The sequence below is a fragment of the Pan troglodytes genome, chromosome 12, assembly GCF_028858775.2.
Source record: "Pan troglodytes isolate AG18354 chromosome 12, NHGRI_mPanTro3-v2.0_pri, whole genome shotgun sequence".
Lineage (NCBI taxonomy): Eukaryota > Metazoa > Chordata > Mammalia > Primates > Hominidae > Pan > Pan troglodytes.
The window spans coordinates 86,317,452-86,337,006 of NC_072410.2; the positions used below are offsets into that span (position 1 = coordinate 86,317,452).

The following is a 19,555-nucleotide window of genomic DNA, read 5'->3' on the forward strand; positions in this document are numbered from 1 at the left end:
AACAAACAACTACTGCTGTGCTGGGAGAGGAATCCAGACAGTTCACAGAGTTTGGTCATCATTATTCTAAGGACATAGTGGGACATTATGATAAAGTCAGTTAGAAGGTCAGCATTTAAAATAATGCCATCACAGCGTTAGGAAGGCAGTCTGCCAGAGAGGGAGGCGGCCAATGGACCTGAGCAAGAGAAGATTTTTTAAATTCCTGTGTAAAAAGTATTAGAATACATATTTTTCTACGTTGAGCCTGGATCTGAATTCCAGGAAGTGGGACATAACCGGATCCATGCCCAGACAACTCATTATGATGACTACACAGAGGTTCGTGTCTACATTTTTACAGCATCAACTGCTGCACAGTTTCAGAACTATTGCAGACTGGGGGCAGGTAGGGAACAAAACAATTAGGAAGGTTAAAAATTTGAAGTAATTCTTTTTAATTGTCAACATCACCTAAAAAATAAACTACTTTTCTCCTATGTTGGGTAAAATAACCTCTAGTAGGGAAAAGAACTCACTGTTATGAACTACGTTAGGAATGCAATTTTTATACTTTAAACATTTTCAGATCTTCAATATTATGTTGCAAATATAGCTCAAATATCAAAAGGAGAAAATTTTATGAAAATGAGGAAGTATGGAAAGTGGCATGACACTGTGCCCTCCCACTTTGTGTGCAGAGATCAGGCATAAGATTAACACATGTGACTTTAGATTGAAGATCTGGGGCCTGGTTAGGACAGGAAGGCTCACAAGACCTTCCTTTCTGGGGAAACAGTGTTGTGTTGTCAGAAGAACACTATAGACACAGTCGGGCATGGGGTTATTGTTACTGGCTGCACTGTAAAGTGACTTTACAGGCAAGTGACTTTTCTCTTCTGAACTTCAACATCCTAATCTGTAAAATGTGTGGGTTGCAGGGAGTGATATTAAGAGCAACAGTTTTGAAATGCTTATTGTTTATGAACATCAGTGATGGGAAGATGCAGCCTGTTGAAGGAATATGAACATATTACTTCTTGGAGAGAAAAGGGGAATCCAGACAAAGCAGATTCCTGGGAGTCACACCTGACACCTGGCTGGGCCTTGAGCTGGTGTCACCACCACCTGATACCACGACCCCATGTGAACCACCACATATTTTCAGAGAAGCAGTAGCAGGTCCCTGACCTCCCTGGAGGGTCCTGGGTAATACGACAGTGGCAGAGTTAGTTCCTCTCTAGGCTGGCAAGCTGAGACTGTCAGGGTGAGGCCCACATTATCCTAAATGAGAAATCTGAGGTGAGCAGGTGGTGAGCTCTAATGCCAGGGTGAAGATAAAGCTTTGCCCTAGGACTTGCTGAGGAATTGCTAGAACTGCAGGGGAGGAACGGAAAACAACTCTGGGACATCTCACATTGCCTGTGGAAAGAGGTGACCCATTGTCTACACCCAGGCATAGCTTCCCTTAGGGAAGTGTTTCCACACACTCTACCTGGCTTTAACATGCTAAAAGATAGACCACGGTGTCCTAAAAAAGGCTAAAAAAGGAACTTCAATATTCCTTTACTTTTGGATGAGACTGAATTAGGACGATTTTGATTTTAGAACTCTATACCATGTATACTCCTGTTAATCTGTAATTAGCACCTTTTCTTACCTTCACACACTGGGCAGCACTCTCCTTCGGGCACGTAGTACCTCTCGCAGTTTATCTCACCACACTGGGCAGTGAAGCAGATGGCAACGCCCCCTTGGCATCGACAGAACCGACAGTTGTCCATTCGAAACATGTCTCCATCATAATATTCCACATTGTTAAATACGCAGGCTGGCTTTGTATCTGAAAAGAGTTAAAACAAACAAGGCATATTTGTAGTCATTTTTTAGTTGTGTCCTTTGATGTTTTTCAAACAGCCTCTAGAAAATTTCTAATAGGAGGTTATAAGTTGATGGAAATTTACTAAACTCAATGTAAGTTCATGTAACAGAAAACAATAAAGTGAAGCAAAACAAAATAAAATAAAACACACTGTTATCCAGTTTACACCAAGGAACAGAAATTCCCCCTAGGAAAATCTACAATGACTTCCTTCCATCCCAGACAAAGCTAAACTTTATGACCATGACACTCACATATCTGGTATGTGCTTTAAAGTGATTCTATTTGTTTGGTTAAATCATTGTCTACCTCAAATGAATGATCCTGCCTCCACAGTAGGTTTTGTTCTGCTTCAAAAATTTTATTATGGTCTTTTTTGAAGTGGTGATGTTCTGTTCCTCCAGTGCTCTCTCTTAAATTCTTTTTCTCTATACATGGTATAAACACGTATAATTTTAATAGTGTTTGGCCTTTAACAAAATACTCTCTATATGTATCACCTCACTTAATCCCTATAATAAAGGTCTGACATAGGTATTATTATCCTGAGTTTAAAAGTGAGGAAATCCTAGGTAGTTTACTCAAAGTCATACAGCAAACGACAGAAGCCAAAACAGTAGCTCTTCAACTGAAACCTTGTGCTCCCTCCATTGTGCTTCAGGGTTATGTTCTGCTAAGGACTCACAGTCCCATATTTAGAAGTCTCATCACGATATCAATGATTTTTAAATTTTTCTCTGCCTTGAAACACTCTCCCTACATTCATTCTTTAATTTTAGTTGATTTAAAATAACTCCCACCAAGACAAGAAAACACAACTACAGATCAGTATATTATAAATGTAGACACAAAAATCTTAAAAAAAATTACTAGCAGACCACTTCCAGCAACATATAAACAAAATTATACACCATGACCAAGTGAGACTTATTCCAAGAATGCAAGGTTGGTTTAACATCCAAAATATTAATGTTAATACGATATGTCACACAATAAGGAAAAAAAGCAACATGATCATTCGATAGACACAGTTTTTGGCATCTGACAGAATCTAATATTCTTTCATGATAAAAATGCTCAACCAACTAGGAATAGAATGGAACTTCCTCAACTTGATAAATGGCATCTACAAAAGTCCTACAGCTAACCTCATACTTAATGGCAAAAGTCCAAGTGCTTTCCCCCTAAGATCAGGAACAAGACAATGAGGTGTGCTCTCACCACTTCAATTCAACATAGTAATGAAAATTCTAGCCAGAGCAATTAGGAAAAATAAATAAATTAAAAGCATCCAGATTGGAAAGGAAGAAGTAAAACTATCTCTAATTGCAGATGACATGATCTTGTATGTAAACAGTTTTAAGGGATCCACTAAAAAACTATCAGAATGTATAAACAAGTTCAACAAAGTTGCAGGGTACAATTGCAACTCCCCAAATTGTGTTTGTATACCCTAGCAATGAACAATCAGAAAATGAAGAAAACAATTCCAATCACAATAGCATCAAAAAGTATACAATACTTAGGAATAAATTTAATAACATAAGTGCAAACTTGTATTTTGAAAATAACAAAACATTTTCAAAAAACTAAAAAGGCCTAAATAAACGGGACATCCCGTGTTCATGGATTGAAAGACAACATTGTTTAAATGGAAATATTCCCCAAATTGATCTACATGTTCAATGCAATCTCTATCAAACTCCTAGCTGGCTCTTTTGTAGAAATTGATAAGCTGATCATAAAATTCATATGAAAATGCAAGGGACCCAGAATTGCCAAAACAATCTTAAAAGGGAGAACAAAGTTAGAGAACTCCTACTTCCTGATTTCAAAACATAATACAATGCTATAGTAATCAAGACTATGTGGTACTGCCACAGGGATAGATATATAGTTCAATGGAATTGAGAGTTCAGAAATAAACTATCACATTTACAGATATTTTGACAAGATGGCCAAGACTCAATGGGGTTCAAAGTCTTTTTTTTTTTTTTGATATAGAGTCTCACTCTGTCACCCAGGCTGGAGTGGAGTGGCGTGATCTGAGCTCACTGCAACCTTTACCTCCTGGGTTCAAGTGATTCTCCTGCCTCAGCCTCCCAAGTATCTGGGACTACAGGTGCATGACACCATGCCCAGCTAATTTTTGTATTTTTAGTAAAGACCATGTTGGCCAGGCTGGTCTTGAACTCCTCTGACCTCAAGTGATCCAACCACCTTGGCCTCCCAAAGTGCTAGGATTACAGGTGTGAGCCACCATGCCAGGCCTGAGGTTGAAAGTCTTTTGCATTATCTACATGCAAAAGAGTAAAGAAGAAAACCCTATGCCTCACACCATATACAAAAATTAACTCAAAATGAATCATAGAGTTATGATCTAAATACAACAGCTACACCTATAGTGCTCTTAGAAGGAAGTATAACAGTTAATCTTTGTGGCCTTTGATTAGGGAGTGGTTTCTTAGATGTGACATTCAAAGCATAAGCAACAAAGGAACAAAACAGATAAACTGGACTTCATCAATTTTGGGACTTAAAAGGACACCATCAAAAAGGTAAAAAGACAACCCTACAGATTGGGAGAAAGTATTTGCAATCATATATCTGATTTTAAAAAACTGGTACTGAGAACTCCCATAATTAAATGATAAAAATAATCTAATCAAAACGGGCAAAACTTTGAACAGACACTTCTTCAAATAAGACAGAAATGGACAATAAACACATGAAAAGATGCTCGAATCATCAGTCACTCGGGGAATTCAAATCTAAGCTGCAATGAACACCATTTCACACCCACTATGATGGATATAATTAAAAAATAGTAACGAGCACTGATGAGGATGTGGAGAAACTGGAATTCTCATAGATTTTTAGTGAGGATGTAAAAGCACAGCTGCTTTGGAAAACAGTTTGTGAGTTTCTTAATTTGAGTTACCATATCATCAAGCAACTCTACTCCTAGGTATATACCCAAGAGAAATGAAAATATATACCCACAAAAAAGCACTATAAACAAATGTTCCTAGCAGCCCAAGAGCCAAGAAAGAATGAACCTAAATATCCATTAACTGATATATAAACAAAAAGTAGTATATCTATACAATAAAATATTACGTGGCCATAAAAAGAAATGAAGTTCTGATATGCAATGTAACATGAATGACACTTGAAAATATTACGCTAAGTGAAAGAAGCCAGTCACAAAAGACAAGGTATTAATATTATATAACTCTACTTATATGAAACACCCATCATAGGCACGTCCATAGAGATAGAAAGTAGATTAGTGGTTGCCTAGAACTGAGAGCTTAGGGGGAAAATGGGCAGTGACTGCAATCAGTTCAGGAGTTTTCTGATGGCTTGATGAAAATGTTCTGAAACTGATTGTGCTGATGATTGCACAACTCTGAGCATACACTGAAAACAACAGAATTGCACAACTTAAGTTGGTAAATTGCATGGTGTCTCCTAAAGCTATTTTTTAAAAAAGTACTCCTAAGCTGAAGAAAGTTCTCCTGAGGTGATGAGCCCTGCTCAATCTGCCGGTGAAAGCTGGATGATGATATCCCCATCTTTCAAGGGCTCTTCTATCCGTCCCCAAATCATTTAATATGTCCCCTTGCATGTCTAAAATACTTTCACCGCATTTGGAGGATATTTGCATTTGCATTATACTCAAGGACAATTACTTTATATTTATTTTATAACAACCCCGCTAAGAAGACAGAACGAGTATTATTAATACCAGTTTTTTCGATAATGAAGATGAAACTTAAAGAGATGACGTGATTTGCTTAAAGTCACATGAATGAGGCAGTGATTTTATGTGTGCACACACAGTACATGTGAATGTTTAAACTCCTTCCTTAGTGCTACATGGATACAACATTTTTTCAGAAAATTAATGTTAAAAAAGAATCATCTTACCATGGCTCAGAATTCTTCTATATACTTTTAGCTAACAAACTAATCTGAGTTGGGATTGAAAGGAATTGTGCAGCTAGACTATATGTTCCAAAAAGTATAGAAAACGGAGTACTTTTATACATTAAATTTGCAGGCTGTAGAGCGAGGCAAAATACTGTACTCTAACAAAATGAACATCCATGGAAACTAAAAAATATAAACCAATCAATACTAATTATTTGGTTGAGTTGATCAACCACAGCTACCATCTGGGTGAAGCCACAAACCCTGGTGCATGATCTGAGGAAGTGTGGAGGGCAGGTTCTGGTTATGAATAAAGCTGCTTCAAGTGGACTTGATTTTATGGTAGGGTGTGCAGAAGCTTAAGCAGGAGGGGATGGGACTGACGAGAGAACTGTGGCACTTAGGTTTCACTAGCAAAAGCACAAGGATCAAGGGAGTGGAAGTGAGAAAGATGGAGAATCCTAAAAACACAGCCTGGAAACACAATCAATCTTTAAGGGTGAAAAAAGTCACACAACACAATGAAATCTGTTTGATGTTCAAAGAGATTTATAGAGGCTCTTAAGTAAAGTATATGATAAAAAGGCTACCTGTGGTTTTTGAGGAGCAATGACCAATTACTTCTTCACCTATCGGGGTAGATGTGAATCTCAGAACAGTGTGGAGATTGCCACAATCTCCACAAAAGGGTGATTTAAGTGGATGTGGAAAAGTGTTATGAAGAAATAATTTACTGTGTAATTTGTACTTCTCAATATGAAGCACAGAAGTGCCTTTTTAGTGATTTTTTGTATGTGTTTTGTGTCTGCAAAATTAAACTTTAAGTTTCTAAGTTCTGGAATCTTCCCTTCCTTCTTGAATATACTTCAGAACTCCTAAAAGAGAATTTTGTAATATAGACTATTAGTACATGCTACTGCCTACCAAACTACACTGATTGGTGGATGGTGATAGATACACCTCAAAGATATTGTGGGTTCAGTTCCAGACCAGCTCAAGCAAGTCACACAAACTTTTTGGCTTCCCAGTGCATTTAAAAGTTATGTTTACACTGTACTGTAGTCCATACTTGTCTAACCTGCAGCCTGCGGGCCACATGAGGCCTAGGATGGCTTTGAATGCAAACTTTCTTAAAACATTGTAAGATTTTGTGTGTGTGTGTGTGTGTGTGTGTGTGTGTGTGTGTGTTTTTAAGCTAATCAGCTATCATTAGTGTTAGTGTATTTTACATGTGGCCCAAGACAATCTTCTTCTTCCAATGTGGCCCAGGGAAGCCAACAGATTGGACACCCCTGCTATAGTCTATTAAGTATACAATAGCATTATGTCTAAAAAACAATGTACATTCCTTAATTTAAAATACTTTATTGCTAAAAACTGCTAACGATCATCTGAGCCTTCAGTAAATAGTAATCTTTCTGCTGGTGGAGGGTATTGCCTTGATGCTGATGGCTGCTGACTGATAAGGATGGTGGTTGCTGAAGGTTGGGGTGGCTGTGGCAATTTCTTTAAATAACACAATAATGAAGTTTGCCACATTGACTAACTCTTCCTTTCATGAAAGATTTCTTTGTAGCATGTGATGCTGTTTGATAGCATTTTACTTACAGTAGAACTTGTTTCAAAACTGGAGTCAATCCTCTAAAACCCTGCTGTTGCTTTATCAACTAAATTTATGTAATAGTCTAAATCCCTGGTTGTCGTTTTATCTGGTGAAGATGTTGTCACAGCATCCTCACCAGGACTAGATTCTATCTCAAGAAACTACTTTCTTTGCTCATCGATAAGAAGAAACTCCTCATCCTTTCAAGTTTTATCATGAGATTGCAGCAATTCAGTCACATTCTGCAGGTCCCACATTTAATTCTAGTTCTCTTGCTCCTTCTACTACATCTGCAGTTACTTCTTCCACTGAGGTCTTCAGCTCCTCAAAGTCATTCATGAGGGTTGGAATCAACTTCTTCCAAACTCCATGTTAATATTTTGACACCTTCCCCTGAATCACCTGTGTTCTTAATGGCATCTAGAATGGTGAGTGAATCCTTTGCAGAAGGTTTTCAATTGATTTAGTTCTGATCCATCAGAGGAATGACTATCTACAGCAGCTAATCTTATGAAATGTTTTTCTTAATTAACAAGACTTGAAAGTTGAAATGACTCCTTGGTCCATGGGCTGCAGAATGGATGTTGTGTTACGCACGAAAACAACACTAATCTTGTACACCTCCATCAGAGCTCTTGGGAGACCAGGTGCATTGTCAATGAGCAGTAATATTTTGGAAGAAATCTCTTTTTCTGAGTAGTAGGTCTCAATGGTGGGCTTAAAATAATCAATAAACCATGCTGTCATCCAGGCTTTGTTGTTCCATTTATAAAGCACAGGCAGAGTAGATTTAGCATAATTCTTAACAGCCGTGGGGTTTAGCTTAAAGCTATCAGCTGCATTAGCCCCTAATAAGAATCAGCCTATTCTTTGAAGCCAGGCATTGACTTCTTCTCTCTTGTTATGAAAGTCCCAGGTGGCATCTTCTTTCCATACAAGGCTGCTTCCTCTACACTGAGTATCTGTTGTTTAGTGTAGCCACCTTCATCACTTTTCATAGCTAAATCTTCTAGATAACTCTCTGCAGCTTCGACATGCAGCTTGTCCCATCCCTCCACCAAAACAAATTCAAACCAAAGTGAAAAGAGAAGGACTATTCATGGAGGATGTTCTCTCCATCTATTCATTCAGGCTAGTGTTTTCAAAACTCAGGAGTTCTTGAGTTCTGTGTGTTTTTAAATCCTTAAGTTTTCCCTTTATTAATTATACTGATGACATGTTCTTAAAGTTGTGAATGTGGACTAGCCTCAATAAATATCTGGTCTTGCTAACTATACTCTCATAATTAATGGCTCGGTATTAAATACTATAAGACTAAAAATATGTTTGCTAGTTTCAATTGGCTTATTCCACAGGGAGAAGAGGGAAGTGTGTGTGTGTGCTGGAGGACACCAAGCATATCCTATTTCAGGAAAAGGGAAAGAGAACAACCCTTAGAAAGGATTACAACAATCTGTTTCACTCTTTAACAAAATTAGCTTAACAAGGCCCCAGGAACATGAGGGGTGCTCAATAAACACATACTGAGTGGAGTATTTCTCTCAAAGTATCAGAATATCTCCATTATTCTATCAGTAGAAGACATTATGTCCTTAGAAACATTACGAGCATAATTGCTATATAGACAGTGGGTTCTTAATCAATGTTTTCTGTACTAGCGTTTTTTTTTTAAATTAACAGCCTGCAGGTCTGAATTTTCTAGGCCAAAATTTTACATGAGGAGCAAGCTGACGCTGGGTACGGCTCCCCTTTAAATGGTGATTTCACATGTTACTGTCTTAGAGAAAATTCTGTCAGGGCCAACATAAGATTACTTCCAGTTTTTATTAGCCTTTCGTATATGTCTGAATAAAACAGGAACTAATTACTGGGTGGGCAAAATGACCTTCATCCAGGCTCCTCATTGTTAGTGCTGCATTTTAATACTGCTGTGAGAAGCAGAGTGCTACAGGGACAGTGCTCCAAAACAGAAGTATTTCAAATGGCACAAAACAGGCTAAAAACACACGCTAAGTTGTATTCAGATCCCCTTTCTCTGAACTTACTTCATAACCCCCTGAAATTGCTTTTGGCTAGTTGTGCCATACACAGTAATGCTCCCATCCCCACCCCATCCACCCACCACTCTTGGCACCACTGGGAAGAGGGTACTCTTCCTCTTTTGTGCTGATGACTTGCTTAGAGCTGTGAATGGGGGCTAGCCTCAATATACACCTGGCCCTGCTAACTATGCTGTCAGAACTAATGGTTCAGTATTAAATACCGTAAGGCTAAAAATATTTCTGGTAGTTTCAACTGGCTTATATCCAATAACAATACTATAGACTAATTCATTTACTCACTTGGGGAACGCTTCATAAGTAGGTCATACAGACAGAGTCAGCTTTTGGCTACGACATTCCAACCAAGATATTCCATTTTATCTAGATGTTTGTGTATATACGTTGGACAAATGCTCGTATCTAAGAAACCAAATAATCACTTGCACATTCTACACCGAGGATTTCAAACCCAAATGCCTCCAGGAACAAGAGGTGGGCCATGTGTAAGACAGCAGGGGGTACTGTGTTAAGTGGAGAGCATACACCCATCTAACAGTAGAGGCCATTGTCCAGCTCCAGCTGACTGCTGATGGGACATTTGTTTGTGGGCCGGAGCAGACGTACAGTGGGTTCTTGACGAAGGTGGAGGGCTGTTACAACACTGCTTTGGAGGTCATATTTCTAGGTGATGATTTTGATGACTTCTAAGTTCACATAAAAGGAACATAATCATACCACCTGTTCCTTTGGTTTCTAAATAACAAGGATCTTGTTCAGCCAAAGCCTCATAAGTTCTACTTTCGGCGCTTGTCAGAGAATGCAGTTACAAACTGTCATGAACTGGTCTGCAACTCTCCCATCCCTCCGCCACAACAAAATAAAATCAAACTACAAAAACAAAGTAATATTTATGGAGGATGCTCTCTCTGCATCTACTCATCAGGCTAGTGTTTTCAAAACTCACGAGTTTTCGAGTTCTGTGTATTTTAAAATTGTATGTTTTCGCTTTAAAGTTGATTTTAAAAAGAAAAAAAACATAAGCATATGGATCACATGGATGGCAGCATAGGAAGTGAGTGCGGCAGTGCATAATCCATTTCTGCATGTGGGGTCAGTCATGTTAACATTCTACCCACAGTCTCCTGAACTGGGGTCTTTGGATCCACCTCACCATGGTTGGGCAGTTTGCAAAATTGAGAAACAATGTTCCAAGCACCTAGGGTCTAGCTGTGTCAATCTGACCTTTTGGAACTGAGTTGTATTTTAATATTTTGCCTTTGCTTTTTATTGAGAACAATCCCAGGAAACCAGTTTCTGCATTTGTGGTGTTAACGCAATTAAGCACATGATCAACTTCATCATTCAGTGGGATAAAATCCATTCCTTTCCACATGAAAAATCGCTATTAGAGAGACAGTCGTCCCATCCAGCAGGGTTTTTCCTCTTTGAAAATAAGAATAGCGTATTTGACCCTATCTCCCTTTTCACTTTGATGGCCAGAAAACTGGGGGCCTAATTTAACATTTAACTCCCACAACTGCATAGGCACTGATGGACTGTATACCCGTGGGTGCTTTCTGTTTGATTTTTCACTTTCAACTTTTACTTACAATTCTATGGCTGTGATTCTCCTTTCTCATAAATATTTTATCACTATGTTATGGAATCTGTTCTCACTGTAAAGTTTCCTCAAATCCTCTGTGTATAAGCGAGTGGTTTTATACATATAAAATAGACCTCTGCTTTTCTAAGTGATGATAATGAATCTTTGATATGTAGTATCTTCTAATGGTGACCTTACAACAACAGATTTTTCTAGGACACTAGGTGGTAAGTATATTTATATATACATACACAAACACATTCATCTATCAATATATATGTGTGTGTATGAGTATGAATGTATATATCAAAAGAAGTAAAATGCAGGCTTTGAGACAGAATGTTCTTAACAATATTCTGTAGGATTATGAATCTTCACAGTATTAGTTCCTAGTCTCCTCTACACGTGAATGACTGATATATCAATAGAGACAGTTCCGCAGGATTAGGAAGAAAGCAAAGATCACTCAACAAGTTTATGGTGGCAAGAAAAAAGCAACGACCAGAGATGTAGTGACTGTGTTTTGTCCACTCAACATCTTCTCACGACAGATGGCAAATCCTATTCCAGAAGTCAGGGCTCTACAATAAGTGGCAATAAATGAGGACAGGCCCTGCAGACTGATCCCAAGGTTGCTAAGGTAGAGGTATGGCTATTAGTAGTTTGAGACACATCAGACTGGAGCAAGACATAAAGTCTATGTTCTGATAAGAAAGGAATGACCCATGGGTATCTAGAACCAAGAAGCAAGGAGAGAAGAAGGGCACTCCGGTTCCTCACCCATAGGAAACACCAGCAAATCTTTCTACTAGAGATGATATTTTCAGGGGACAAATGACTTAAGATTAAAGTGTAGGGCAGTAAATAGATGGAGGATTCCTACAAAGTAACCCATTTACGGGCTGACATTTAACAGACACCTCTAGAGGGAACTAAGATGATACGAATTAGATCATTCACTGGCTCATGCAACAAAATCTGGGTGTCCTCTGTGAGGCAGATAATAGGGTAACAACTACAGACACAAGGATGAATGTGACAGACTCCTGTCCTCCAGTAGTTCACATTTTGGAGTGAGAGACAGGCATGAGTGTTAAGTATTTTCCAAGTGATGAGCCCTGGATGAAGCACATCTGAGATGCTGGGAACCCAGGGAAGCAGTGCCTATTTCTGTCTCCAGTGGTACAAGTATTCACAGAATCTCACCTATCATAAATCAAACTGTAGCACCTCCAGAAAAAAGGTCTGCTTGGCCATTTGCTTGTGTTTAATGGATGTGATTACTGGCTAAATAATGACCGGAGTGGGGAGAAGCACCGAGAGGTGATTTAAGTGTACAGAACTTTTTCTGTTCCCCTTTCCTGCATGCTTGTATTTATAAGGTCTGTAAGTCAGGAAGCTCAACCTTACCATCTCTATCCCCCATCCCCAATGTCCAGAACTGTGCCTCTGGATGTGAATAGAAAGTGTGCACACAGAAGATTACTGGCCGGAAGCGGTGGCTCACGCGTGTAATCCCAGTACCTTGGGAGGCCGAGGCGGGTGGATCACGAGGGCAGGAGATCAAGACCATCCTGGTTAACACAGTGAAACCCCGTCTCTACTAAAAATACAAAAAAATTAGCCAGGTGTGGTGGCGGGCGCCTGTAGTCCCAGCTACTCGGGAGGCTGAGGCAGGAGAATGGCATGAACCCGGGAGGCAGAGCTTGCAGTGAGCCGAGACTGCGCCACTGTACTCCAGCCTGGGCGACAGAGCGAGACTCTGTCTCAAAAAAAAAAAAAAAGAATACTAAAGATTATTTACATCTGAGGCAAAATTCAAGGTAGTTCACCTATAATACCTTGTTTAATTTACTGTTATTCAGTCCATTTTACAGATGTAGAAACTGAGGCCCAGGGAAACCAAGAAGCTTCCTCAAAGTTAACACAGCTAGTGAATGGAGGACCCAATTTTCAAATTGAGGTTATTAATTCTAGTCTGTGTTCTTTCTTAACCATAAAGCCATACTGCAAGTGTTTCTTCAAAGCAAAAATAAACAATAAAAAACAACGTGGCCACGGGCCTAAAAATCACAGGATGCAACCAAATAGGACTCAACTGCAACATAACCTTTCTTGCCTTGGGAGGGCAGGAAACCTTATGACATCTGAATTCCTACAGGAAGTATTTGATATGAATATTTCTATGTGTAATTTTGTTGTATTTGTCCAAATCCATCTCCATCTTCCTGTGTATACAAGTATTGACTAAATAATGCTCTGAATGGTTATTGACATGTAACTTGTTTGAGTTTATTTTATTTTTTGTTAATGAATATTCTGGTAGAGAAGCATGTTGCAGGTTCCCCTTCCTTCTAGCACCTAAACTCAATAAACATCAAGCCACCAAACACCAAATCCTCCCATATAAAGTAAAAGGGAGAGGCAGATTCTGTCAGAAGGAATCTCGTGACCCAAGAATCCTTTTTCAGGGCCACGTGGGTCAAGCCTACAGCAGGCCGCTGTCAGTGACCAACCACTGATTAAAGATGTCTTCCCCACCGCCTCTCAGCCTTTTGGCTAAGATCAGGTGCAAAGATGTTCTAAGTAGGAAAATGCTAAACAAGATGAGCCATGTTTTTCTTGTTCCCAAGTGTGGCAGGCCCAATGCAGTTTTAGCCAGGTCACCTCCCGACAGCCATGGGACCAGTTACTGAGTGACAGCAGGAAAACTATCACAGGCTCCAGGATCCTTTTCCTGAAATCCCTAAGTTTTGGAAATTCTGTAACACAGCTGAGTATGACAGCTACATGCAATCTGCTATTACATTTCCAGAATCCTCCTTCTGATGGGTGGAATGATAGTTCCTAACCTAACTTTCTTTACTGCACTGTGGATCTTAAGCAAACCTTTTTGAGTGCCCTTCAGCAAGTCCCTGAAGGTAATCCCTGCTTTGTAAAAGGCAGAAGCAGCTAAGTTGAACCCTCCCTCCTCCTCCTCTGCACAAATGTACACTCTCTGAGAACAAGAGAAACCCCACGTACCATTAACACATTCAAAGACATCACAGCACTTTCCAGGTGTCCCATCGCCACGAGAGACTATGCGGGGAGTGGATCCCACCTCACACACGGGGAAACCACATAAGCCAGAGAGACACTCGCATCTGAAACCAAAGAAAAGGGAAGGAAAACCCCATGAATAAACAACAACATAGAAGTCGGGAGACCACAAACAAAGTGGCAGTGGCTGTGGCAAAGTACCTGGTCTATACGACACTGCCTCCTTTATCTGGTGTCACTGGGAAATGGGAAGGCAGGAGGGGTTCTACCATAATTTGCTTTCAAATAACTAAGGCTTGTCTCCTTTATGTACACCCCAATTTTTAACTTTAACCATTTTGACAGAAATATTTCTAAAATGCATTACCTCATTTCTTACTTAACCAGACTGGTATTGAGCGTAACAAACATTTTCTGGCTGACTCAGGGACATCTTCATATGTATCTGTTATGCTCTTCTGTGAATCGATGCTTGCACAGGCTAATACAGAGTGAGTGTTCCCGTGCTAAATGGCCCCATGTTGCTCCTTTGCTGCAACTGATGTTTAGGTGTTTTTCAGAGATTTTCTGACTCCTGGTTCAATGATTAAGTTATTAGCTTTTTAGTATTTTCTTGTCAGTGTGATTGTCTTAAGTCCACTCTCATCTTGAGCAATATTTAATTTATGATTGTGCACAATAAAAGAAACGGACTGAAGACTGAGGAGCTCTTTATAAATAGAGGGCCTAAGCTGTAGTAAGTGAACTTTATGACAGCTATCTTGGAAGCTGAAGTCTTAATTTTTTGGATCTTAAGCTCCCACCTGAGCATCGATCTCTCTGCACGCATGAATGGGGGTGTTCCATGAGCTGCAAGCTGGCTGTGCTGGCTCTCACCCCTAACTTCAATGCTGCTGCAAAAATTGCTAAACACAGAAGCCTGGCAAATACGGGCAGGTGAAATAAGAGGAGACAAAATGTTGCATCTGCTACAATGAAAGAGAGGCAGGACACAGGAAACTTCGGGCAGCTGGGTGTCAGCATGTGAATGTAAGATGAGGAAAGAGCCGCTAGATTTCTGCTCTGGGACTCCCCTGGGGAGAGATGTATGGGTCAGAGGGTGGAGAAGATGACGGCGGGAGTTCCCAGGTTGACAGGAATAAAAGGAAGGCATCCTAAAAAAAGACATCCTGGCAGGAAGTATGTGGGTATTTACGTACGGTAGAGGTCAAGATCAGGGGAGGTAATGTTCCCAGCAGGGAAAACTATCAACACATTCATTAATTGTGCTTTTGTCCCCCTTTCTTATTTAAGTAATTGGTTTGTTCACTTATTGTTCTTTGGATCTTTAATAAATTAAAATACGCTTATAGTCCACAAGTACTTCAATAATGAGGCCCAGAGATTTAATTACATTTATAGTTAACCATGGAACTAGAAAAGAAATTACTTTAGGTTATGATTTGCATCAAAGACTATTAAAGCCACTGGAAAGGTGGCTTTAAACACCCCACTATCACCCCAAGGCAGGCTCCTTGAGGATTCTTCCATGTGGGGTGACAGTTCTATTGGATTCCTGGGAGAAGAGGGTGTTAGGTCATTCAGGTTTTGCTGCAATTGTATTTCTACCAATGGTTTCAAGTAAAGGTTTGCCTGTTTTGTGTGAGTAGAGCTTGGAGCTCTCAATTCATACGCTATATTCCTGCAGGACAATCATTTTCCAGCGCTGAGTAAACGTGAGCTGGGCTTTTAGTGCCTGATAAGGTCATCCCATACTTTTTCATGCTTATATCCCTAGCCATTGCAGTGGTAAGCACATAATCATCCTGCTGTGATATAACAGTAACATTATATTGTTTACATTTATTGTACTTGGCACTCTGTACAACTTAAAACTCTCTGGAGTTTATAGATAAATGGGGCTAGAATACTGACAGGCCACACCCTGACCCCAATGTGTAGATGTGATTACAATGAAAGCATCCCGCAAGAATAGCCGATTAACTTTCTCTTACAAATCTTCTATGATTCCACATTCTTGCCTACACATGTGCTCCAGGGAATCATCTAATCTAAACACCTGAGAGTGTACAGTCAACCAAAAAATACCTCTTCAGATGTTGTCCTTCATCACTTGAACAACCTTTACTGAACACGTGCACTTACGTGCTGGGTTCTCTGCTATGCTGTTAGGAGTCACACCACACTGAACTCCATGACTAAGTCTGCCATGAAGTCTTTTTTCCCCTTTTATGTTTGACCTATTCTCCCAACATTTGTTTAAAAAATTTACAATTTAAAAAATACATTTAGGGAGTACAAGTGCAAGTTTCTTATAGACATATATTGCATAGAGGTGAAGTGTGAGCTTTTAGTGTACCTGTCACCCAAAGAGTAAACATTATATGCATTACATCTTCCTAACATTTAAATATTCCTATTATTTTTTTTAAAGTCCCTTACAAGTTGTCTCCAGCAGGCTACAGAAGAGCTGAAGTTGCACCCAACTACCTATTAACCCACCTAGGAAAGGAAAATGTTTTATGCTGAATCTTTACAACTAAACTGACTGCATAATAAAGACCCTGGTTGTGCTAGCTGGTGTGACCCCAGCTCCTGTCTCCTTGTTTCCTTCCCTGCAAAGCCTTCTGATCTACCTGTTGCCATCTTTTGACTTTTCACAGCTTCCCCTGAACCTGAAATTAGTATCTTAATCAAGAAAGAGCTGATGAAAGAACCACAAAAGGTAAAAATCTGGGCTTAGGTCGGATATCTATTGGGTAGCTATCTATTAGGTTAAAACCTTACTGAAACTGCCAGTTCTGCAGTTCGAAATGGTCAAATAGCAATTCCTTATTTTCAACATAATACAACTCACATGAGTTATCTTTTAACAGGTATGTTTACATTCACTCTGTCAGGTAACAAAAGGGGACCCCATCATGACCCATATTTGCCCAGGAAGTCTGTTATATCTACAAATGATATGAGTCCCATGTAGTTTTAAAAAATTCTTCAGTAAGATTATTCTAGATTCTCTGGTTAACACACACTGCAGGAGGTATTCTTCCCTCTCACCGATGGGAACAGGAGTTACACAGCTTAGTCAAGTGACCTGATTTTAAATAGGGTTTCCTGTTCTCTGTGTTTTCCACTAGAAGAGACTAGATTTTCCTCTACTGAGTCATGAACAGGAAATGCTGAACTACAGAAGAACTGACGCATGCAACCTGTACCGTCCTCACCACATTCTTTCTCTTCATTTTAATTCTTTTTGTCCTCCCTAATCTTTCCCTCCCTTTATCCCCATCTCTGGATAAGGAGCAAGCAAAGGAAAGGAGAACACAAAAGGGGCAGAGGAAACAGCATTTCATGAGAAACGCTGCAGTGAGCTGATTTCAACACTTACCCCTCATTTCTGAAGCCCTCTCCCCAATTTCCAGTTCTAGTCCAATCTCCCCCTGCCCACGTCTCTGTCTCTCCCAAACCATGTTACACCCATCCTAAGGCTCAGTTCCCAAACTTCTGCAGTCAAAATTTATCTTCCATTACTCCTCATTTTATGTATCACTTTCTCAGCCTAGCATTCAACACTCTGAAGTCCATATACCCCTTTCCCAATTCTGTTTCCCAGTATTTCCCTTCATTTTCCAGTGCTACGGTCATGCTCTTTTCTCCAAATAAGTCCGCACTTTGCTGTCTCTGCACTGCCTGCCCTAATGGCCTCTGCACATTCCTCATCCAGCCCTTATGCCCAGTTGTCTTTCTAGGCCAACCTCAGATAACAGCTTCTTCTCTGAACCCCCAAACACCACACTTTTCTTACAGCACCCTCTTTCTCTATTTTGTGGTAACTTGAGGAGTCATCTTAACATAAGCTCTTCTAGTACCTATCATGTCTAGTCATATAAATGTTTCTTAAGTGGAAGTGAACTGCAGAGGAACAAGACAGGAATAACAGTAACACAACAAAACAAAAACACAAAAGAAAGTGAGGAGAGCACTGAGATTTCTCTACTGTGAATTCATAAAGGCCACCCCAGGCAGAGCTATTTGCATGACCTTGAGCAGAAGTGCTAAGGTTTTAAAAAATGAAACAAAACAGCTTTATTGAGATATAATTCACTTACGATAAGTATTCACCCTTTTAAAGTACACAATTCAGTGGTTTTATACTCACAAGGTTGTATAACCATCACTAGTACCTAATTTCAGAACATTTTCATCACCTCAAAAAGAAATCCTGTACTCACTAGCAGTCACTCCCTTTCCCCCGATCTCCGGCCCTTAGCAACCACTAATTTATGTTCTGTCTCTATGGACTTGCCAATTCTGGATAGTTCATGTAAATGGAATCATACAATATGTGGGCTAAGGGCTTTTTAACTTCAAAGAAGATGCAACCTGTATTTGCAAGTAACCAGAAAAATAAAGCCTCTAATGTAATCCTTAGAGTTAATATAATGATCAATCGAGGTACCACATTAACAAATTTTTGCATAATGTAACCACAGCTGCAGCCAGGTGGGACTTGGTTAAGCTGTCTTTTTTTTTTCTCAAGTAGGTAATGGATTCAAGCTCAGTGGGCACCTGAGTGCCTGAGTACAATGGAACTCAGAAATCATGGAAACCCCTAGAGGGCACTCACCCCTTTAGGAGGTTCTGCTGACTGAAGGGCGGTGAGTACACACTTAAGCTTTCCCTTCATGTCCTTTGCTTCCTGGACTTCACAGACAATCCCAGGCAGGCCAGAAGGTCAGAGTCCGAGCTCCTGGGCATAGCTTGCAAGGTGCTCCTAAGTCTGCCTCTACCTGTTATTAGTTTCCATATTCTACTGGTTCCTGCACACACCCTACGCTCCAGCAACAATGATGATCTGATGTCACTGAATCACCTGCCACCACCCCTTATCACTCCAGCCACAGCTCATGTCCACCCAGCCTCAAATCCCTGCCTCTCCCTTGCCCCTGGTGAATTCCCCACAACCTTAAGACCATCTACCCTATAAGACCTTCTCTGGTCAAAAAACAAACAGGATTAATTTTCCCTCCTCTGACTTGCAACAGTACGTAACGGTAGTAACTCTTGAAGTGCATCGGCCCATCATACTAAATCAAAATCAGACTGTTTCTCCTGTGAATTCCTCTAGTGCAGGGGGCATGTCTTACTTGTCTTATAAATAATAGTAAAAAAAGATAAAGGTACCCAACCAATAATCTGAAATAAACTTTTTCATGGATACTAAGTCAGGGGTTAGACCGTGTATTGTTTTATATTTTTTATTTTTATACATTTTAGACTGCAAGCTTCTAGGTACAGTGCTTTTCAAAATTAGTATGTGGAAGGAAAGACTGTGGAATGTGTTTAAAATGCAGATTCCAGGGTACCCACTCAAACATTGTTTTTCTGCAGGTTTGGGGAGCGGCTCCAGAATCTGCCCATATAATAGGCTCTCCAGGAGAGTCTGCTGATGGGAATTTGCAATCCAC

At 39.9% G+C, this 19,555-nt stretch overlaps 1 protein-coding gene across 4 annotated transcripts in view; it reads right to left on the reverse strand.

The window, feature by feature from the left end:
• The window catches only part of CRIM1 (cysteine rich transmembrane BMP regulator 1), a 195,015-nt gene that overhangs the window by 72,002 nt on the left and 103,458 nt on the right, over nt 1–19,555 (reverse strand). For all 4 annotated transcript variants that reach the window (XM_016948339.3, XM_016948342.3, XM_016948341.3 and 1 more), the window contains 2 exons: nt 14,070–14,191; nt 1,640–1,822 (listed from right to left, as the gene is read on the reverse strand). In XM_016948339.3, coding sequence (XP_016803828.3) covers nt 1,640–1,822; nt 14,070–14,191 — 305 coding nt within the window. The remainder of the gene's footprint in view (nt 1–1,639; nt 1,823–14,069; nt 14,192–19,555) is intronic.